Source organism: Cherax quadricarinatus, chromosome 7 (assembly GCF_038502225.1).
Source record: "Cherax quadricarinatus isolate ZL_2023a chromosome 7, ASM3850222v1, whole genome shotgun sequence".
In the NCBI taxonomy this organism is placed as follows: Eukaryota; Metazoa; Arthropoda; class Malacostraca; order Decapoda; family Parastacidae; genus Cherax; species Cherax quadricarinatus.
Window position 1 is genome coordinate 1,207,006 of NC_091298.1, and position 24,708 is coordinate 1,231,713.

General features: G+C 38.2%; 1 protein-coding gene across 50 annotated transcripts in view; it reads right to left on the reverse strand.

Annotated features, from left to right (window-relative positions):
- Window positions 1-24,708, reverse strand: part of trol (terribly reduced optic lobes) — a 960,590-nt gene that overhangs the window by 338,897 nt on the left and 596,985 nt on the right. For all 50 annotated transcript variants that reach the window (XM_070082142.1, XM_070082177.1, XM_070082160.1 and 47 more), the window contains 3 exons: window positions 21,456-21,596; window positions 14,747-14,878; window positions 14,336-14,606 (listed from right to left, as the gene is read on the reverse strand). In XM_070082142.1, coding sequence (XP_069938243.1) covers window positions 14,336-14,606; window positions 14,747-14,878; window positions 21,456-21,596 — 544 coding nt within the window. The remainder of the gene's footprint in view (window positions 1-14,335; window positions 14,607-14,746; window positions 14,879-21,455; window positions 21,597-24,708) is intronic.

Consider the following 24,708-nt stretch of genomic DNA (forward strand, 5'->3'; position numbering starts at 1 on the left):
AATGGATGTAGTGAAAAATCAAATAAAGAACACACTAGCATGGCAGGAAAATGCAATCACAAAACTAGAAAACTAGCAGAATAATTTTTTATTTTAATAAAATCTTTTACAATTAAAAATAAGCAGTAACAAGTTCATCACTCAGTCATTACAACCAAGTGAAGGTAAAGTGGAACCTCTACTTACGAGTTTAATCCATTCTGTGACCTTGCTCACATCTGAATTTGCTTGTTTGTAGAGTCAATTTTCCTCATTTAAATTAATTGAAATGGAATTAATCCATTCCCATGGAATTCCAGGCACGACAAAATACTTCAAAAATTTCCCTAATATCAACTCTACAGCTTATTTATCTATCACAATTCATCTAATATGGCATAATAAACAATATTAATAACATAGAAACATGATATATACACAAGAATGAATGAAATATTACGCATGTGAGTAGTGTTAGTGGATGCGGCACAACGGCCTTTGTTGTTGTTGTTGTTATTGTTGGGGTGCATAGGGTCACCATGGTGGCCATTCCTACATATCTTCCCATGCTTTTATTATAACAGAAAATGGAGTGTTTGTAAGACAAACTCCATTAGATCACTACATACATAGTTTCATAAGGAAAACAATAATAATAATAATAATGTAAAGAAATTATGTAGTAATACAGCATTTACTTTGGAGATAGAGAAGAGATGCTGGGCACATCGGCGTATGCTAAATTATACACAGAACGTTCATGTTATTATTAATTAGCATGTACGTATTCTTATAACAATAACTCTTGCTTACCATTTGGAATTTTTATTAAAACAAAATATAGAAGATTTACTGTTATGCAGACTATTGCATTATTGTAATAATTGTATAAATAATGTCAACCCAATCTTGACTGCATATTAGACTGGCCAGTTGGGCACACATTAGACAGTGACCTTATTTGCTTACTCTTGAACATCGGCAAAAATCAAGCATTTCTGCTATTTTGAGCTGAATTTCAAGGTACTTTTCATTGTGAAAGCAATCAAAATCATATCTATTTCTGTAATATATCTTCCATTTTATCAAAGGAGACCAAAAAAACGAGAATACAACCATAAAAACCATACAAAAATATACTGCTAAGGGACAAATAAAGGCTGAGAAGTGAACTCTGTTATTTTTGGTCCAATTTCTTTCAATTTTGGTGTAAGTTAAGAAGCATCTTTCCATCATACACTGCCCAAGTTTCAATAAGATAGTCCAACAAACAAATGAGATCCAATTCCCTAGATCAAGAGCAAGAGACCCTCAACAGTATCAAGGAACCTCCCTTGAGGCCTGCTCACATCTGGAAATTTCGCTCGTGTCGGGAAGCAAAAAAACTGACTGAGCGACTGCTCGTAATTTAGAAAAACTTGCACGTGGATGCGCTCATAAGTAGAGGTTCCACTGTATTTACATCACATTTATCCATCTCAAGAAGAGCAAACCAGTTTGAGATGACACCTTTCCCTATAGCCTCCATAAACAACTAAACCTACTGAACAAACAGGCCATCATACATACTACTGTACACTACATCTACATGACTAAATAAATTCAAAGTACTAAACCCAGACATAGAACTAACTTTTGTAGTGCTGTAACAGAATATATAAGCACAACACAGAAGAAAAATAAAGGAGGACCCTGAATATATGGCGGGTTAGGTTCCAGGCTACAGCTGTAAAGCAAAAATCACCATAAATGCATATGCCTCATAACATGTTTACACTGCATACTTTAAGTAAGCAATAGAACTAGGCCTTATGGCTCTTTTTAGCACAACTACCCTTAGATGTCATTGTAACACAAAAAGAGAATAGTACATAAAACTGCAAGAACTTTAATACACTTGCAACTTTGAAAAGTTTCCAGACAGAATCGAGAGAGATGCAGAGCTCACAAACGTGGTAAACAAAGTGCAAGAAAATGATGTGCAGACACTCAGCTGAAAGCTCAGGCTGTGACAGCAAATCAGGAGTGGTATAAAAAAATTTTGGGTATAATTTGAAACGTCTGTATTAGCGAAGCGGCGTGAAGTAAAGCCCCATAAACTGGGGCCCTCATGTCCATGAAAACTAAAGGCCGTACAACAACAATCACAATTAATATACATATCAACAAACATATAAAACCCCATAAACTAGTTTTACTAGTGGTGCAAGTATGGACTGGTGCAAGTATGAGTAGTGGGAAGGTTGAAGAGGGCTGGAATAATTTTAAAAATGCAGTATTAGAATGTGGGGCAGAAGTTTGTGGTTATAGGAGGGTGGGGGCAGGAGGAAAGAGGAGTGATTGGTGGAATGATGAAGTAAAGGGTGTGATAAAAGAGAAAAAGTTAGCTTATGAGAGGTTTTTAAAAACCAGAAGTGTTATAAGAAGAGTAGAGTATATGGAGAGTAAAAGAAAGGTGAATAGAGTGGTGAGAGAGTGCAAAAGGAGAGCAGATGATAGAGTGGGAAAGGCACTGTCCAGAAATTTTCAAGAAAATAAGAAAAAATTTTGGAGTTAAACAAGTTAAGAAAGCCTAGGGAACATGGATTTGTCAGTTAAAAACAGAGTAGGGGAGTTAGTAGATGGGGAGATGGAGGTTTTGGGTAGATGGCGAGAATATTTTGCGGAACTTTTAAATGTTGACGAAGAAAGGGAGGCTGTAATTTCATGCACTGGCCAAGGAGGTATACCATCTTTTAGGAGTGAAGAAGAACAGGCTGTGAGTGTGGGGGAGGTGCGTGAGGCATTACGTAGAATGAAAGGGGGTAAAGCAGCTGGAACTGATGGGATCATGACAGAAATGTTAAAAGCAGGGGAGGATATAGTGTTTGAGTGGTTGGTATTTTTGTTTAATAAATGTAAATGTTTAATAAATGTATGGGTAGTAGGTTGGTAGACAGCAACCACCCAGGGAGGTACTACCGTCCTGCCAAGTGAGTGTAAAACAAAAGCCTGTAACTGTTTTACATGATGGTAGGATTTGCTGGTGTCTTTTGTCTGTCTCATAAATATGCAAAATTACAGGCGTCTTGCTACTTCTACTTACACTTAGGTCACACTACACATACATGTACACGTTTATTTATACACACTCATCTGAGTTTTCTTTGATTTTATCTTAATAGTTCTTGGTCTTATTACTTTTCCTTTTATATCCATGGGGAAGTGGAATAAAAATCTTTCCTCCGTAAGCCATGGGTGTTGTAAAAGTCAACTAAAATGCCGGGAACAATGGGCTAGTAACCCCTTTTCCTGTAAAGATTACTAAAAAGAATAAGAAGAAGAAAATTGTCGAAGTGGGAAGTCTGAATGTGCGTGGATGTTGTGCAAATGATAAGAAAAAGATGATTGTGGATGTTATGAATGAGAAGAAGCTGGATGTCCTGGCTTTAAGTGAAACAAAGCTGAAGGGAGTGGGAGAGTTTCAATGGAGAGGAATAAATGGGATTAGGTCAGAGGTTTCAAATAGAGTTAGAGATAAAGAAGGAGTAGCAATAATGTTGAAGGATAAGCTATGGCAGGAAAAGAGGGACTACAAATGTATAAATTCAAGGATTATGTGGAGTAAAATAAAGATTGGATGTGAAAAGTGGGTTATAGTAAGCATGTATGCACCTGGAGAAGAGAGAAGTGTAGAGGAGAGAGAGAGATTCTGGGAAATGTTGAGTGAATGCGTGGGGAGTTTTGAATCAAGTGTGAGAGTAATGGTGGTTGGGGATTTCAATGCTAAAGTGGGTAAAAATGTTATGGAGGGAGTAGTAGGTAAATTTGGGGTGCCAGGGGTAAATGTAAATGGGGAGCCTTTAATTGAGCTATGTGTAGAAAGAAATTTGGTAATAAGTAATACATATTTTATGAAAAAGAGGATAAATAAATATACAAGGTATGATGTAGCACGTAATGAAAGTAGTTTGTTAGATTATGTATTGGTGGATAAAGGTTGATGGGTAGGCTCCAGGATGTACATGTTTATAGAGGGGCAACTGATATATCGGATCATTATTTAGTTGTAGCTACAGTTAGAGTAAGAGGTAGATGGGAAAAGAGGAAGGTGGCAACAACAAGCAAGAGGGAGGTGAAAGTGTATAAACTAAGGGAGGAGGAAGTTCGGGCGAGATATAAGCGACTATTGGCAGAAAGGTAGGGTAGTGCAAAGATGAGTAGTGGGGGGGTTGAAGAGTGTTGGAATAGTTTTAAAAATGCAGTACAGTGTATTAGAATGTAGAACAGTAGTTTTTGGTTATAGGAGGGTGGGGGCAGGAGGAAAGAGGAGTGATTGGTGGAATGATGAAGTAAAGGGTGTAATAAAAGAGAAAAAGGTAGCTTATGAGAGGTTTTTACAAAGCAGAAGTGTTATAAGAAGAGCAGAGTACAGAGTGGGAGAGGCACTGTCAAGAAATTTTAATGAAAATAAGAAAAAATTTTGGAGCGAGTTAACCCTTTCAGGGTCCGTCCCGTAGATCAACGGCTTTACGTTGAGTGTCGAAACCGTAGATCTATGCCAAAATTCTAGCGCCGTCAAATTTAGCACAAAAACGCTCATAGGCCTACATGTGAGAGAACGGGTCTGTGTGGTGGGTGTGCGCCATAAACAAAAAATCTAGGCGCCTGCATAGCATTGTGGGAACGCTGGCTCAGTAACCCTTGTTCACCATGCCTCGTCGCAAGTCAACTCTCACTCCCCGGAAAATTGGGACTCTCCTCTTCCTATCTGATAGTTCTGACACTGATGGAAGTGGAAATGAAGACGAATTCTACGGCTTTGATCAGTTAGTGACCGAAAAGAATGACCAGGATATCAATAATAGTGCAGAAAACCCTGACGATCCTCAACCTTCTACCTCTGGTGTGGGCACTCGTGACTCACGGTCAGTTGTTCCTCATCGCAAGAGAAAACTAATATTTTCGCGTGGCCAGGCCTCTGACTTCAGTAATGATGATGATAGTGACGTGGACTGTGATTTTATTGCGCTCGACGATCAATCGAGTAGTGATAGTGAGGAATCATATTCACCAGTGAAGCGTCAGTATGTTCGCCGCCGCATGCGCTCGGGTAGTGTACCCTATGCTGTGCCCAGGGGATGGAGTACATCCCGGAGTACATCCCGTGGCCCAACACCAGTTTTAGGTAGTGATAGTGAGGATGATGTGGCTACACTTGGCATGGATAGACCACAGGCATCAGTGGATGGTGTTAGTGGTGATGGTAGTGGCACCGCCATGCGTGACTCACCAGGCCACGCTGGGACCCACGCTGCTGACTCGTCAGTTCAAGGACAAAGCGGAGCGCCAGCCACCAGCCCACCACAACCACAACCACCCGCACAACCAGCCTATGATGTCCAGTATCCACCAGCAAACCGTATGTGGGATTGGCAGCAAAATCCCAATTTTGTTCCCAAGCCTCACCACTTTGATGATTCTCAAAGTGGAATTCTACCTACTTGTCCCCTTGGAACCACGGCCAATGAACTGGAATTCTTTGAATTATTCTTTGACCAGCCATTGATGGAAATTATTGTCAGGGAAAGTAATAAGTATTTTGAGTACACCATGGCAAATACGATCTTATCACCACAGTCAAGACTACACAGGTGGAAAGAGACGACTGTTGCAGAAATGTATTTGCTTTTTGCAACAATAATGCTTATGCCTCATGTCTATAAGCATAATATAAAAGCATACTGGTCCACAGATCGGCTAATTTCTACCCCGGTCTTCAGTGAAATCATACCAGTGAACAGGTTTATCTTACTCTTACGTATGTTGCACTTCTCTGACAAAACCAGGCCTGACAGAAGTGACAGGTTATACAAGATTAGAAATGTTTTCATGTATCTCAAACAAAAGTTCAGCATATACTTTTATCCATTAAAGAATCTTGTAATTGACGAGTCTTTGATTTTGTTTAAAGGTAGACTGTCATTCAAGCAGTATATACCGAGCAAGAGGAAACGCTTTGGTATAAAACTGTTTGTACTCTGTGATTGTGACAGTGGCCTGGTGTTGGATATTGTTGTATACACGGGTAGTAAAACATTGAAAGATACCAAGATGTTATTGGGTATCTCAGGTGACGTAGTGAGAAACATGATGGCACCTTATCTTGGTAAGGGGCATAAATTAAATACCGATAACTGGTACACAAGCCCATTACTCAGTGATTTCATGCGAGTGAACAAGACAGATGTGTGTGGCACAGTGCGTTCTAATCGTAAACATATGCCCAGGCTCAACGCAGGTGCTCGTGGTGATGACGTGCAGGTGTTTACTGCCAATGACATCATGGCATTACGGTGGCATGACAAACGAGATGTCACATTGTTGACAACCATTCACCGTAATGAAATGCAAGACAGTGCAAAGTTGATCGAGTGACTAATGAACGCATTCGAAAACCAGTGACAGTGATTTATTATACACAAAACATGCGCTTGGTTGACAAATGTGACATGCAGATTGGTTTTGTTGACTGTGTTCGTAAGAGTTACAAGTGGTACATGAAACTTTTCTTCCATCTCATGGACATTTCAATGCTCAATGCATATAATATGTACCAAATAGAGACTGGCAACAGACCACCGTATGGTGAATTTTGTTTGTCTGTTGTCAGACAACTCATAATGAAGTACCAGGTAACAACACCTGCTATACAACACGGTCCTCGAATTCTTCAGGATATACCCAAGCGTTTGAGGAGGGAAGGTGATCATTTCATAATACAACTTCCTTCAACTCAGAAGAAATTTGCTCAGAAGAGATGCATCGTCTGTGCACAAACAAAAAGATGGCAACAAAGACGCAAAGACACTCGGTTTATGTGTGAGGAATGTAAGGTGCCTCTGTGCATGGTGCCTTGTTTCAAGGAGTTCCACAAGCTCCAGCAGTTCTAAAACCATGTCCAGTGATTGTAAATATGTAAATGTATGATAGAACATTAGTATTATACAAGATTTGTGCATGTTTATTGTAATAAACAACAGTGGTAAACAATTATATGATAATAACTTTAGTGCGGTTATTGTTTTCAATACAGTGAGTTTATATATATACATTATATACAGTATTGGTCTCTCAGGCCCCAAATGTTAGTAGGAATAGAAAAAAATTGGAAAAGAAAAGAAAAAACAACAAAAACCGCAAAATAATGTAATGCGCGTATGTGGAATTCGTCGATGTTGCCACCACCACATCATTTTCGACAAACTTCTTGGCACTGTATCTCGGTAAGTACTGATCAGAATTTTTTTTTTTGTCTTATTACCTTCACAAAAATATGCTCTTTAATTCTATAAGAAAAAATAATTTTTTTTTTTTTTTTTTTCAAAATTTCTTGGACACTGGAGCACCACTTCAGATTTTGGCCTTGGACCCTGAAGGGGTTAAACAAGTTAAGAAAGCCTAGGGAAAGTATGGATTTGTCAGTTAAAAACAGAGTAGGGGAGTTAGTAGATGGGGAGAGGGAGGTATTATGTAAACCATACCCCCGGCCGGGATTGAACCCGCGGTCATAGAGTCTCAAAACTCCAGCCCGTCGCGTTAGCCACGGGCTGGAGTTCAATCCCGGCCGGGGGTATGATTTATTTGCAATCGTGTCATTACGATTTCTTGAGTCGAGGTATTATGTAGATGGCGAGAATATTTTGAGGAACTTTTAAATGTTGAGGAAGAAAGGGAGGCGGTAATTTCATGCACTGGCCAGGGAGGTATACCATCTTTTAGGAGTGAAGAAGAACAGAATGTAAGTGTGGGGGAGGTACGTGAGGCATTACGTAGAATGAAAGGGGGTAAAGCAGCGGGAACTGATGGGATCATGACAGAAATGTTAAAAGCAGGGGGGGGGGGGGATATAGTGTTGGAGTGGTTGGTACTTTTGTTTAATAAATGTATGAAAGAGGGGAAGGTACCTAGGGATTGGTGGAAAGCATGTATAGTCCCTTTATATAAAGGGAAAGGGGACAAAAGAGATTGTAAAAATTATAGAGGAATAAGTTTACTGAGTACACTATACCAGGAAAAGTATACGGTAGGGTTATAATTGAAAGAATTAGAGGTAAGACAGAATGTAGGATTGCGGATGAGCAGGGAGGCTTCAGAGTGGGTAGGGGATGTGTAGATCAAGTGTTTACATTGAAGCATATATGTGAACAGTATTTAGAAAAAGGTAGGGAAGTTTTTATTGCATTTATGGATTTAGAAAAGGCATATGATAAAGTGGATAGGGAAGCAATGTGGCAGATGTTGCAAGTATATGGAATAGGTGGTAAGTTATTAAATGCTGTAAAGAGTTTTTATGAGGATAGTGAGGCTCAGGTTAGGGTGTGTAGAAGAGAGGGAGACTACTTCCCCATAAAAGTAGGTCTTAGACAGGGATGTGTAATGTCACCATGGTTGTTTAATATATTTATAGATGGGGTTGTAAAAGAAGTAAATGCTAGGGTGTTCAGGAGAGGGGCGGGATTAAATTATGGGGAATCAAATACAAAATGGGAATTGACACAGTTGCTTTTTGCTGATGATACTGTGTTTATGGGAGATTCTAAAGAAAAATGACAAAGGTTAGTAGATGAGTTTGGGAGTGTTTGTAAAGGAAGAAAGTTGAAAGTGAACATAGAAAAGAGTAAGGTGATGAGGGTATCAAATGATTTAGATAAAGAAAAATTGGATATCAAATTGGGGAGGAGGAATATGGAAGAAGTGAACGTTTTCAGATACTTGGGAGTTGACGTGTCGGCAGATGGATTTATGAAGAATGAGGTTAATCATAGAATTGATGAGGGAAAAAAGGTGAGTGGTGCATTGAGGTATATGTGGAGACAAAAAATGTTATCTATGGAGGCAAAGAAGAGAATGTATGAAAGTATAGTAGTACCAACACTCTTATATGGGTGTGAAGCTTGAGTTGTGAATGCATCAGCATGGAGGCAGTGGAAATGTCCTGTCTAAGGGTAATGTGTGGTGTAAATATTATGCAGAAAATTCGGAGTGTGGAAATTAGGAGAAGGTGTGGAGTTAATAAAAGTGTTAGTCAAAGGGCTGAAGAGGGGTTGTTGAGGTGGTTTGGTCATTTAGAGAGAATGGATCAAAGTAGAATGACTTGGAGAGCATTTAAATCTGTAGGGGAAGGCAGGCGGGGTAGGGGTCGTCCTCAAAAGGGTTGGAAGGAAGGGGTAAGGGAGGTTTTGTGAATGAGGGGCTTGGACTTCCAGCAGGCGTGCGTGAGTGTGTTTGATAGGAGTGAATGGAGACGAATGGTATTTGGGACCTGACGATCTGTTGGAGTGTGAGCAGGGTAATATTTAGTGAAGGGATTCAGGGAAACCGGTTATTTTTATATAGCCAGATTTGAGTCCTGGAAATGGGAAGTACAATGCCTGCACTCTAAAGGAGGGGTTCGGAATATTGGCAGTTTGGAGGGTATGATGCGTATCTTTATACTTATATGCTTCTAAGCTGTTGTGTTTCTGAGCACCTCTGTAAAAACAGTGATTATGTGTAAGTGAGGTGAAAGAGTTAAATGATGATGAAAGTATTTTCTTTTTTGGGATTTTCTTTCTTTTTGGGTCACCCTACCTCGGTGGGCGACGGCCGACTTGTTAACCCTTTGACTGTCGCGGCCGTATATATACGTCTTACGCGGTACCGTGTTTGACGTATATTTTTTTTTTTTTATTATCACACTGGCCGATTCCCACCAAGGCAGGGTGGCCCGAAAAAGAAAAACTTTCACCATCATTCACTCCATCACTGTCTTGCCAGAAGGGTGCTTTACACTACAGTTTTTAAACTGCAACATTAACACCCCTCCTTCAGAGTGCAGGCACTGTACTTCCCATCTCCAGGACTCAAGTCCGGCCTGCCGGTTTCCCTGAATCCCTTCATAAATGTTACTTTGCTCACACTCCAACAGCACGTCAAGTATTAAAAACCATTTGTCTCCATTCACTCCTATCAAACACGCTCACGCATGCCTGCTGGAAGTCCAAGCCCCTCGCACACAAAACCTCCTTTACCCCCTCCCTCCAACCCTTCCTAGGCCGACCCCTACCCCGCCTTCCTTCCACTACAGACTGATACACTCTTGAAGTCATTCTGTTTCGCTCCATTCTCTCTACATGTCCGAACCACCTCAACAACCCTTCCTCAGCCCTCTGGACAACAGTTTTGGTAATCCCGCACCTCCTCCTAACTTCCAAACTACGAATTCTCTGCATTATATTCACACCACACATTGCCCTCAGACATGACATCTCCACTGCCTCCAGCCTTCTCCTCGCTGCAACATTCATGACCCACGCTTCACACCCATATAAGAGCGTTGGTAAAACTATACTCTCATACATTCCCCTCTTTGCCTCCAAGGACAAAGTTCTTTGTCTCCACAGACTCCTAAGTGCACCACTCACTTTTTTTCTCTCATCAATTCTATGATTCACCTCATCTTTCATAGACCCATCCGCTGACACGTCCACTCCCAAATATCTGAATACGTTCACCTCCTCCATACTCTCTCCCTCCAATCTGATATTCAATCTTGACGTATATATACTCATAAATTCTAGCAGCTTCAAATCAAGCAGGAGAAAGCTGGTAGGCCCACATGTGAGAGAATGGGTCTGTGTGGTCAGTGTGCACCATATAAAAAAAATCCTGGAGCACGCAGTGCATAATGAGAAAAAAAAACTCTGACCGTTTTTTTAATTAAAATGCCGACTTTGTGGTCTATTTTCGTATAGTATTTATGGTTGTATTCTCGTTTTCTTGGTCTCATTTGATAGAATGGAAAACATATTATAGAAATAGAGGTGATTTTGATTGATTTTACTATAAAAAGAACCTGGAAATGGACCTCAAAATAGGGGAAATGTTTGATTTTTGCTAATGTTCAAAAGTAAACAAATGATGCCATTGTCCAATAAGTGTTCAACTAGCCATTCTAATATGCAGTCATAAATGGGTTGATGTTATTTATACAATTATTACAGTATTGCAGTAGTCTGCATAATAGTAAGTCTTCTATTTTTTGTTTGAATGAAAATTCAAAATAGAAAGCAAGAGTAATATCAGAGGGGCTTGGAGACATGACTGATGAGCAAAGAAAATGTTATTTTAGAGCCAGGAATGTCTGCATTGTTCATTCTGGACCTTATTTTGAAATTGTCATATTTTTTAGTTTTCGTGAAATTGGCCAAATTGCAAATTTCTGACCACATTACAGTGTATTAGGTAGTTGAAATCGGTAAATTGGCAGTTTCTTGTACTCAATCGATAGAAAAAATGGAGTTCTAAAGAAATAGCTATGAGTTTGGGCGACTGGAACAATGGAATTAGCTGAAAATAGGGCTCAAAGTGGGCGAAATCGCCGATTTGTAAACAGTGCCGAGGTCGCTAACTTCGCGAAAGCATAATTCCATCAGTTTTCCATCAAATTTCGTTTTTTTTGGTGTCATTACAATCGGGAAAAGATTCTCTATCATTTCATAAGAAATTTTTTTTTTTTTTTTTAAATTTTGCGACACCAGGAGACACCTCAGGATTGGGGGTTGCGACAGTCAAAAGGTTAAAAAAAAAAAAAAAAGAAAATCAACAAACATGATGTTACTGAGTGTTATTGCCATATTCACTAGTCATACCTCTATATATGTATCAAATTTATATGAAAATAATGACAAGCAGCAATAATTCTGTCCATGAATGATACACAGTATCTATATCCCAAGTTATGTAAAACTTTGTCACACAATATGTTTTCTTCTCTTGATTCATATGTAAACTTTGGTCTAGTTTCTTTAACAAAATTCTACATCTTATTTTATTTGATTCTGCTGTAAATTATTTATGACCACTATAACTCCAATATCAATTATCATTTAAGTTCTGCTTCACAAACTAATTCATTCCCTTTCCCTTCCTTCCTTAAAAAACAAGGTCACTTTTGTGGATTGTGTTTTGCTCTGTAAAACACAGTTCATGAAAAAAAGCATAGCATTCTCATTGATTTAATTATCAAGAATATTTCTTCATTAATGAAAATTTCATTGCTGTATAACAATAACAGGTTTCCAACTCTCTCAATAATAAAATAACTAAAAATATATAATTAAGACAATTTTTTTCTTTAACTCAACAGCCACCTCCTGCCTAAACAGGGTGATCCCCACAGAGAAAACACATTCATCATCATTCATTCAATCATTATCTTTATAGTGTGCTGACATTACAATTTGGCTGCTTTTTAACCGCACATCTCCACCCCTCCTTCAAAGTGCAGTCAAAACTAAAGACTTGTCCATTCTCTCACTGGCTCTCCTGTTACACTTCCTCACCATTCCTTTAACCTCTCTCTTCTTTTTCATATAATCTGTTTTCTATCATATTTACAACATAAAAGCCTCTCATATGCTAACTTATTCTCCCTTACCACCCTCTTTACCTCTTCATTTCACCAATCGCTCTTTTTCCCACCTGAACTTGCCTTGCTATACCACAAACCTCTGCTGTACACTCTAGCAATGCATTTTTTAAATTTATCCCATACCTCGCCAACCTCCTCATTCCCTACACTTTCCAAAGCCCATCTTTGCCTCAATAGTTGCTTAAATCTTTCCAAAATGTTTCCTTCATTAATTTATTTATTTTCACTTCCTCTCTTAACTACTACTGCCAGTCTCTTCATACAATGTCTACCCAATCAGTCAAATGGTACCCAGGCTGACTGCAATATGGAAATAAACTAAGTATGTCAACTATCAACAATTAACCCCCTTAAACTGTCTCAAATGTTGATCTACGTTCTTACTAAGATGTCTAGTCAGTATAAAAAGAGGCCTAACACTCAGTGTGCACAGTATTAAAAAAATCTGGGACCACTTAGTACCTTGTGGGAGCAACAGTTCAATTGAGCACCAGCTAGAGCAAACAGCATGGCAAACACCAGAGATTTACTAATGTCATGTCATATTAACACTCCCCTTTTAGGGGATAAGTGATGTTGACCCAAAGTTTAGTAGCTTTGAGATGGATGTGGCCACAAGTGGTAGAGGATATATAATAAACTTCGATAATAGCTCATGTGCAACATTTGTCTCACGTCCTTTCAATTTTGATACTACTGGTAGTCTCATCCTGCCAGAATGTTCTATAACCTATGCCCTAAGTAAAGAGAAACGATTCTGGAACATATGTAATATGTGTTCGGCTGGCCGGCTGACTGGTTTGCTGGCTTGCTGACTGACTGACTGACTTGGCTGACTCTGTCACTGTCTTTATCTCTGTCTACCTGCCTTTGTCCCAGAGCCACTCATAAACCAGAATCAAGGACTAAGTAAGTTTATTGAGGCACAGGTGCACAGAAGTACAGATATCATAAATAGTGTAAATTACCTAGGATTACCCAAAAAAAAGCTAGACAAAGTGCTATATTGTGCTTGTTGATATGAGGCATAAGCATGGCTGGCAAGTAATACACATTTCCACCTGTTCAGGAATCAGATGTGATGATTCTGCAATGTGTAATACCTGGTGGTTCATGAGCAGCTCTCTCTGAGACAGAGAGAGAGACAAACAGACAGAGACAGGCACACAGACTGGCAGACAGAGGCAGACAAGAAGACAGAGGCAGACAAGAAGACAGAGACACACACAGTCAGTGAGACAGGTAGAGACACACACACAGGCAGACAGAGACAGGCATAGAGACACACAGGTAGACAAGAGTGATACAGGCAGACAGATACACATACATGGGCAGACAGGTAAACAGAGACAGGCAGACAGAAAGACACACAGGCAGAGACAAGCAGAGAGAAAGACAGAGACAGATAACTAGACAAAGATAAACAGAGACAGAGCTAGATAGACAGACAGACATGTTTATGTGTAGCAGTCAGTGTGTTCGTGATTATTTGATGTACTATTTCAGTACCTAAATATTAGTGTCAGAACAAAGACTGGCTATAAAAATCACAAGAACTACTATAAATTGTAATTATCAGATCATAATTTTTTTGTTAAGGTATATTGCAGCATTTCTGCAAGCAGCAGAACTCCATGTTGCCGTCAGGTAAGCATCCAGTGAAACTTTGCTGCCTTATATCTCAGTAATTACTGACAGTAGAATTTTTGTTTTTTTCAAAATATTCAGTGTTAGCAATGGAAACATAGATCAATGTTTGAGCAGTTAATGGGTTAATGATTATAACCAGTTATTAAGTACCAAATTTTAAAGTTTCAACTAAAATTTTCCTGCTTAATTTCTAATCATTAATATTTTTTTCTAAAGTGGGAATACAATATAGAACAAATTTATATTACCAACCTTGTCATTTCACATTTGTTTGGAACATGTCCCCAGTTAAGGCGCCAAATTACAGTTGGCATTGGAACGCCAATTGCCAGACAAGTTAATGTGAAAGTCTCAGAAACTTGTACCAGCTTGTTGCGAGGAGGTGGCTCAATAATTATGGGTCTGCTGCATCCCAGTTCATCAGTCCCATCTTGACAATCCACATCTCCATCACAATGGAAAGATTTAGGGATGCACTGATTGCCATGATGACATGTAAATTCATTGTATCTACAAAATGATCCTGAAATAATAAAAACAATTACAGTATTAAGAATTTTTGTTGCAGAACAATAAGTCACTAAACTGCTGGAACTAAGATTAGTCCCAGTTTTTGTTTTCATTAATGTTTACTTTCACACCACACAACTCTGAATCACTTACCAGGTGGATTTGTAACACAGTCTCTTTCATCAGAGCCATCCCCACAGTCATCATCAGAATCACAGAGCCAGGTTTTGAGCACACAACGTTTGTTGTCGCACTGGAATTCATTTGGTTCGCAACCCAAAGGATCTGAAAAATTTGAAAATCATCAACATATCTTGACAGAGTACATAATTTCAAAGCTAAAGATGTCACTGAACACTTTCATGTTAATCACTAAGAGAATGTGAAACTCAAAATGAAGAAGAGAATGCAAGTTATTTATAGATACTAGGAGCAGATCCAGGAATTTATGCTAGGAGTACATAACTGAAGCCTGATAAAAGATGAATGTCATTTATTGTTTGCATTTTACTGAAATGTATTTGAGTAATTTATCAGGTGCATTAAAGCCTGAGTAATCATAAATTAGAAAATCTGTTAAAAATTAGTATGATCAGTTGTTGAGATTTGTTGCCACACTTTCAAACAAGTGGACCTTATGTTTACTTTAGTACAGTACAGTCTCTCCTCATTTAATGACAGAGTTCTGTTCCTATGATTATGTTGGTAAACGAATTCATCACTAATTGAGGAGAATACTGTAATGGTAGTGGGTTTGTGTCAACCATCTTTGATATTGTTTTATTGCCACCTTTGCACCATTTATAACATTTCTGGTATATTTTTAAATGTTTATACAGTAGTGTACTGTATAATGTAATAAACAGAATAAAGGAAATCAGTTCTAATATACATTATTAAGATATGCACACTGGTCAGAGAGCCTGTCGTAAGTCCGAGTCATTGGTAAATGAGTACTTCGCTAAGCGAGAAAAGGATATACATGTACTCTAACTTAGAAAGCTCAAATACTGTGCTTTCTCATTCTCTTGTATTATCTGAAGTGACCAAGAACCAGGCCTGAAATGTATACGGTATGGAGTTTTGAGACACTCTGATCGCGGGTTCTATCCCCGCCTGTTGTATGGTTTGTATACATTAAGTGATGTTCTAAAGTATATGCCATTAACCAATATATCAATCAAATATACACTGAACCCTTTTTATTAGATTGCCAGGTTAATTTTCAATTAATTTAATTTGCAATGAAAAAATGAAACTGCACATACTAGTTTTTGCAAATTTGTTTAATAAAAAGCCATAGAGTTTTTATATATTTTTTTTTCTCCCACTGATGCAGGGTGACCCAAAAAGGAACTTAACACTTTCTCCATCATTCACACATAATCACTGTCTTTCCAGAGGAGCACAGATATGACAGTCCAGATGTCACTCCAAGCAGTAAATATCCCAAACCCCTCCTTTAAAGTAAAAGCACTGTACTTCCAACCTCCAGGACTCAAGTCCGGCTAACTGGCATCCCTGAATCCCTTCACAAAATATTATCGTACTCACTCTCCAACAGCTGAAATCCCAAAAACCATTCATCTCTATTTACTCCTATCTAACACACTCACACATGCCTGCTGTATGTTCAAGCCCCTTGCACACAAAACCTCTTTTACCCCCGCCTTCCATCCTTTCCTAGGATGACCCCTACCCCTTCACTACAGATTTATACACCCTCTAAGTCATCCTATTTTGCTCCTCCTCTCTAAATGACAAAGCACCTCAACAACCCCTTCTGAGCCTTCTGAATAATACTTTTAATAACTCCACATCTCCTACTAATTTCTACACTACAAATTCTCTGAATAATATTTACACCACACACTGTCCTTAGACACAATATCTCCACTGCCTCCAGCCTCCTTCTCAATGCAGCATTTACAACTCAAGCTTCACATCTATATAAGAGTCTTGGTACCACTAACTTTCATACATTCACTTCTTTGCCTCCATGTATAACACTTTTTGTCTCTGCAGATATCTCAATGCACCACCCACCTAATTTCCTTCATCAATTTAATGGTTAACCTTTTTTTTTTCTTTTTTACAAGTCCGCCATCTCCCACCAAGGCAGGGTGATCCAAAAAGAAAGAAAATCCCCAAAGAATACACTCTTATCATCATTCAACACTTTCACCTCACTCACACATAATCACTGTTTTTGCAGAGGTGCTCAGAATACTACAGTTTAGAAGCATATATGTATAAAGATACACAACATATCCCTCCAAATTGCCAATATCCCAAACCCCTCCTTTAAAGTGCAGGCATTGCACTTCTCATCTCCACGGCACAAGTCCGGCTATATAAAAATAACCATGTCCCTGAATCCCTTCACTTAATATTACCCTGCTCACACTCCAACAGCTCATCAGGTCCCAAATACCATTTGTCTCCATTCACTCCTATCTAACACGCTCACGCATGAACGCTGGAAGTCCAAGCTCCTTGCCCACAAAACCTCCTTTACCCCCTCCCTCCAACCTTTTCAAGGACAACCCCTACCCTGCCTTCCTTTCCTTACAGATTTATACGCTCTCCATTCTACTTTGATCCATTCTCTCTAAATGACCAAACCACCTCAACAACCCCTCTTCAGCCCTCTGACTAATACTTTTATTAACTCCACACCTTCTCCCAATTTCCACACTCCGAATTTTCTGTATAATATTTACATCACACATTGCCCTTAGACAGGACATTTCCACTGCCTCCAATAGCCTCCTCGCTGCAGCATTTACAACCCAAGTTTCACACCCATATAAGTGTTGGTACTACTATATTTTCATACATTTCCTTCTTTGCCTCCATAGATAACATTTTTTGTCTCCACATATACCTCAATGCACCATTCACCTTTTTTCCCTCATCAATTCTATGATTAATCTCATCCTTCATAAATCCATCTGCTGACATGTCAACTCCCAAATATCTGAAAACATTCACTTCTTCCATACTCCTCCTCCCCAATTTGATATCCAATTTTTCTTTATCTAAATCACTTGATACCCTCATCACCTTACTCTTTTCTATGTTCACTTTCAACTTTCTACCTTTACACACACCCCCAAACTCATCCACTAACCTTTGCCATTTTTCTTTAGAATCTCCCATAAGCACAGTATCATCAGCAAAAAGTAACTGTTTCAATTCCCATTTTGTATTTGATTCCCCATAATTTAATCGCACCCCTCTCTCCAAAACCCTAGCATTTACTTCTTTTACAACCCCATCTATAAATATATTAAACAACCATGGTGACATTACACATCCCAGTCTAAGACATACTTTTACCGGAAATAGTCTCCTTCTCTTTTACACACCCTAACCTGAGCCTCACTATCTTCATAAAAACTCTTTACAGCATTTAATAACTTACCACCTATTCCATATACTTGCAACATCTGCCACACTGCTTCCCTATCCAGTCTATCATATGCCTTTTCTAAATCCATAAATGCAATAAAAACTCTTCTACATTTATCTAAATACTGTTTCTCAAAATATTCTCACCATCTACCCAATACCTTCATCTCCCCATCTACTAACTCCCCTACTCTGTTTTTAACTGACAAATTCATTCGTTCCCTAGGCTTTCTTAACTTGTTTAACTCACTCCAAAAATTTTTCTTATATTCATTAAAATTTCTTGACAGTGCCTCTCCCACTCTATCATCTGCTCTCTTTTTGCACTCTCTCACCACTCTCTTCACCTTTCTTTTACTCTCCATAAACTCTACTCTTCTTATACCACTTCTGCTTTGTAAATACCTCTCATAAGCTAACTTTTTCTATTTTATCACAACCTTTACTTCATCATTCCACCAATCACTCCTCTTCCCTCCTGCACCCACCCTCCTATAACCAGAAACTTTTGTCCCACATCCTAATACTGCATTTTTAAAACTATTTCCAACCCTCTTCAACCTCCCCACTACTCATACTTGCACCAGCCCACCTTTCTGCCAATAGTTGCTTATATCTCACCTGAACTTCCTCCTCCCTTAGTTTATACACTTTCACCTCCCTCTACTTGTTGTTGCCATTTCCTCTTGTCCCATCTACCTCTTACTCTAACTGTAGCTACAACTAAATAATGATCCGATATATCAGTTGCCCCTCTATAAACATGTACATCCTGGAGCCTACCCATCAACCTTTTATCCACCAATACATAATCTAACACACTACTTTCATTATGTGCTATATCATACCTTGTATATTTATTTATCCTCTTTTTCATAAAATATGTATTACTTATTACCAAACCTCTTTCTACACATTGCTCATTTAAAGGCTCCCTATTTTCATTTACCCCTGGCACCCCAAATTTACCTACTACTCCCTCCACAACATTTTTACCCACTTTAGCATTGAAATCCCAAACCACAAGTACTCTCACACTTGGTTCAAAGCTCCCCATGCATTCACTCAACATTTCCCAAAATCTCTCTCTCTCTCCTCTACACTTCTTTCTTCTCCAGGTGCATATACACTTACCATAACCCACTTTTCACATCCAACCTTTGTTTTACTCACATAATCCTTGAATTAATACATTTATAGTCCATCTTTTCCTGCTATAGCTTATCCTTCAACATTATTGCTACTCCTTCTTTAGCTCTAACTCTATTTGAAAACCCTGACCTAATCCCATTTATTCCTCTCCACTGAAACTCCAACCCCCTTCAGCTTTGTTTCACTTAAAGCCAGGACATCCAGCTTCTTCTCATTCATAACATCCATAATCATCTCTTTCTTGTCATTCACACAACATCCACACACATTCAGACATCCCACTTCGACAATTTTCTTATTCTTATTCTTTTTAGTAATTATTATAGAAAATGGGGTTGCTAGTCCATTGTTCCTGGCATTTTAGTTGACTTTTACAATACGCATGGCTTACGGAGGAAAGATTCTTATTCCACTTCTCCATGGATATAAAAGGAAAAATAATAAGAACAAGAACTATTAAGATAAAATCAAAGAAAACTCAGATGAGTGTGTATAAATAAACGTGTATATGAATGTGTAGTGTGATCTAAGTGCAAGTAGAAGTAGCAAGACATTCCTGTAATCTTGCATATTTATGAGACAGACAAAAGACACCAGCAATCCTACCATCACGTAAAACAATTACAGGCTTTCGTTTTACACTCACTTGGCAGGATGGTAGTACCTCCCTGGGTGGTTGCTGTCTACCAACCTACTACCTCAATATTATAAAATCAAAACAATTTTAATAAAATATATACAGTACTTAAAGCACAAGTCAGAAAATTCTACACTATATATATTTATACTCTATGGTAAAACTAGCAACTAATATCTCCTGAAGCACAGTTTAGTTGTATGAAATGGAATGATTCACATATTTATAACAATGTGCATGTCCTACTGTACACCAAGAAAGAGAAATCATTCCAGCCATTATTTCTTCCCCTCTACCTGTATAAATGCATTTATTTTCCTGTGTCTCATTCACTATCACACACTAACTCATTTTCCCTTTTTCTTCTTTTACATACACCACTGCACTTTCCATAGTACATTACTAATCTCTCTCTTTCTCTCTTTCTCATGCATGCATGTATACATATATGTATGTATGTATATCTACATGAATACATGTATATATATCCATATGTATATATGCATGTATACCCACATGTATATATATGCATGTAAATATGTAAGCACCCGCTAATGAGTCGATTTCCAAATATCTGAGCACATTCACTTCTTCCGTACTCCCTCCCTCCTATGTGATATCCAATTATTTCTCATCTAACTCGTTTGATACCCTCATCACCTTACTCTTATCTATGTTCACTTTCAACTTTCTTCCTTTACACACTCTCCCAAACTCGTCTTCCAACCTTTGCAACTTCTCTTCGGAATTTCCCAAAAGCACAGTATCATCATAAAATTTTATATCTGACTCCCCATAATTAATCCTACTCCTCTCCCAAACACTCTAGCATTTACTTCTTTAACAACCCCATCTATAAATATGTTAAACAACTTTGGTGACATTCCACATCCCTGTCTAAAACTTACTTTTACTAGAAAGTAATCTTCTTTCCTGCACACCCTAATCTGAGCCTCACTATCCCCATAGAAGCTCTTTATAGCATTTAGTAACTTACTACCTATTCCATACACTTGCAACATCTGCCATATTGCTCCACTATCCACCCTTTTCTAAATCCTTAAGTGCAATGAAAACTTCCCTACCTTTATCTAAATATTGTTCACTTGTATGCTTCGATGTAAACACTTGGTCTACACATCCCCTACCCATTCTAAAGCCTCCCTGTTCATTATTTCCCATAAAAATGTTAAATAATGGCATTTTAATTTGTTATATAAATGTATATTACTCTAGCCATGTCAAATGGGGCCAAATATATTTAAAGACATAATACTTGCATTCCAACATAATTAGATCAATAATTTTTTAATTTTATATACATAAAGTAACCTAGAGGTTAGGAATTTTTTACTGATTCAGTCTTATAAAATACACTTATTCTGAGTAAAAAACTCAAACCAATTTACTTATATTGCTCTTATAGTGCATCAAGTTTAGCTCTCTCTTCATTATCTATAAACAACAGACAAAACAAAAGTAACCTGGTCATTTGTGCAGTGGAACATCATTATTTTTCTATCAAAAGAACAAATTATCTTTATAAGGAATCAAACAGCCAATCCAATTTCCAAAAACAAAAATTCACCATTGCTTAAATATACATATACTGGTATTGCTCTACTAAAATTCAACAATACTGATACAAATAAAACTTACTGCATCGCATTTCATCTGAAGCATCACTACAATCGAAGTTTCCATCACACACTTTATCTTTATCAATGCACTGACCATTCATGCATGTTGCCTTGCTGAAGCCGCAGGCTGGTGGTTGTGGTATCGGGGTTGGCACAACATCTGTTAGGAATATATGAAGTGTAGTGAATATACTATTTTACTGTGAAATACACACACATATAATATATATATATATATATATGTCTGTACATTCTTTTTACCTCAACAGGCATTTCCCACCAAGGCGGGTGACCCAGAAAGATAAACACATTCTCCAACATTCACTCAATCACTGTCTAGCCAGCAATATGATGATATCACAGTTCAGATTACCTTCTGAATGCAATATCCTTATCCCCCCCTCCTTCAGCACACAGGCACTATTCTTTCTACCTCCAGGACTCACGTCTGATTAACTGGTTTCCCTGAATCCCTTCGTAAGAGTTACCTTACTCACAATCAACAGAATGTCCATTTAAAACCAGTCTCCATTCATTTCTAACACCCCTCATGTAGGCCTGCTGAATTCTCGAGCACCTAAACCTCAAAGTCTTAAACCTACACTGTTCTTGAAATGACCCTTACCTCTCCTACATTCCAGCCAAGATTTATAAACCCTCTTTGTGATCCTATCCTTCTCCATTTTGTCCAAATGCCCGGACTACCTCAGCAACTCCTCCTCAGCCCTTTGAATTATACCCTTGATGACCCTACACCATCTTTTAATTTCTACACTTCAAACTATGACATTTGCATTGCCTCTAGCTTCTCTCTTGCTACAACACTCAAAGCCCATGCTTCACACCCATACAAAAGTATTGGTACCACTATACTCTGGTGCATACATTTATTATCACCATAGATAAACCTCTTTCTTTCCATGGATGCCCTCATCTAGTTTATGGTTCACCTTATCTTTTATGACCTATCTGCTGACATGCCTACTCCCAATTATATCTGAATATACTCACATCTTCCATACGCCCTCCTCCAATTTGATATCTAATCTTTCACTGCCTAGAACTTTTGTTTTCCTCGTCTCCTAACTTTTGACTGTTTATTTTTAACTTCTTTCTTTTACATACCTTTGCAAATTCATCCACCAACCTTTGTAACTTATCTTCAGGATCTGCCAAAAGAACTGTGTCATTGGCAAAGAGCAACTGTGACAACTCTGACTAGACCTCTAATTCCACACTTCTTCCTAACACCCTAGTATTCACTTCTTTTGCAATCCCGTCTATAAACATGTTAAACAACCAAGGTGATATCACACATCCCTAAGTCCTATTTTCACTGGGAAATAGTCCCCTCTATATTACATACCCTAAGTTGAGCCTCCCTCTCTGCATAATATCTATTACTACTTTTAACCCTTTCAGGGTCCAGGCCCCTGATCTGAAACTTGTCCACAGGGTCAAAGAACTTTAAAAAAAAAATTTTTTATTTTTTCTTATGAAATGGAAGAGTCTTTTTCTGAAGGTAATAAAACAGAAAGTACAAAATTTGATGGAAAATTGACAAAATTATGCTCTCGCGAATTTTGCTGTCAGCGATATTTACACATCGGTGATTTCGCCCACTTTGACTCCCATTTAAGGCCAATTACTTTATTCCAGTCGACTAAATTCTTAGCTATTTCGCTAGTATTACATTTATTTTATCGACTGAGCAGAAGAAATCACTCAATCAATTATTTCAACTACCCAATAAAGTGATTGGAAATTAGTAATTTGGCCAATTTCACACAAAGTTCAAAATGTTCCAATTTCAAAACAGGGTCCAGAATAAACAATGCAGGCATTCCTGGCACTAAAATAACATTTCCTCTGCTTATCAGTTATGTTCCAGGCTTTACAAATGAATTCCACTTTGATTTTTTATTCACATAATGAATTTTTATTTACACCAAAAAATAGAAGATTTACTGTTAGGCAATACTGTAATGAATGTATAAATAATATCAGAGCATTTGTAAACACACATTAGACCCACCCACTGACGTGTATTGGACGCATTAAGTTATTTGTTTACTCTTGAACATTGGCAAAAATCAAACATCTCTGCTACTTTGAGCTCAATTTCAAGCTATTTTCAGTACTAAAACCCATCAAAATCATCTCTATTTCTGTAAAATATCTTCCATTCTATCAAATGAGACCAAGAAACCATGAATACAACCGTAAAACATACAAAAATACACTGCAAAGTCACTGATTTAACAAAAAAAAACAGTCTCGTTTTTTTTTTCATTATACACTGCATGCTGCAGGATATGTTTTATATGGTGCACACAAAGATGCATTCTCTCATATCTAGGCCCAAATTTACCACTCACAGCTTATCTGAGTGAGCTGAGCTCATGGTAAAGAACTATGGCTTGGACCCTGTCTTCAAAGCTGTAGAACTATGAAATGGACCCTCGAAGGGTTAATATGCTACCGCCTACTCCACACAATTACATTTCCTACATTGAGCCTTTATCCACCCAATCACATGCCTTTACTAAATAAATGCAACAAACAGCTTCTTAACCTTATCTAAGTAATGTTTCAATGTAAATAATTGGTTAATACAGCCCCTACCCTTTCTAAATCCTATTTGCTCCTGTGTAATCTTACTTTGTCTCTTATCTCTAATTCTTTCAACAATAACTGTTTTGCACATTTTACCAAGTATGCTCAACAGGCTTATTCCAATAAAAATCTTACACTCTCTCTTTCCCTTATCCAGTTTTCCTTATGCATGTGTTTTGACATCTCTTTAGTAACTTCCCTTTCACGCACGTATTAAACAAATACATTACCCAATCCAAAATTATATTCCCACATTTCAGTTATAATTCCATGTCTCCACTGTTTTATTCTCTTTCAACCTTCTAACTGACTCACCCGCTTTCTCTGCCCTCATCTCTGGATCTTCCCTCCAACTTACAGATTCCTGGTCCTCCCTGCCTCTATGCATGAAATCGTCACCTACATTCGTTAGGTTGATTAGCGTGGGTGGCATCCTGGGAGACAAGACTGAAGGAACCCAATGGAAATAAGATAGACAGTCCTTGATGACACACTGACTTTCTTGGGCTATCCTGGGTGGCTAACCCTCCGAAAAAGAAAAACTTTCACCATCATTCACTCCATCACTGTCTTGCCAGAAGGGTGCTTTACACTACAGTTTTTAAACTGCAACATTAACACCCCTCCTTCAGAGTGCAGGCACTGTACTTCCCATC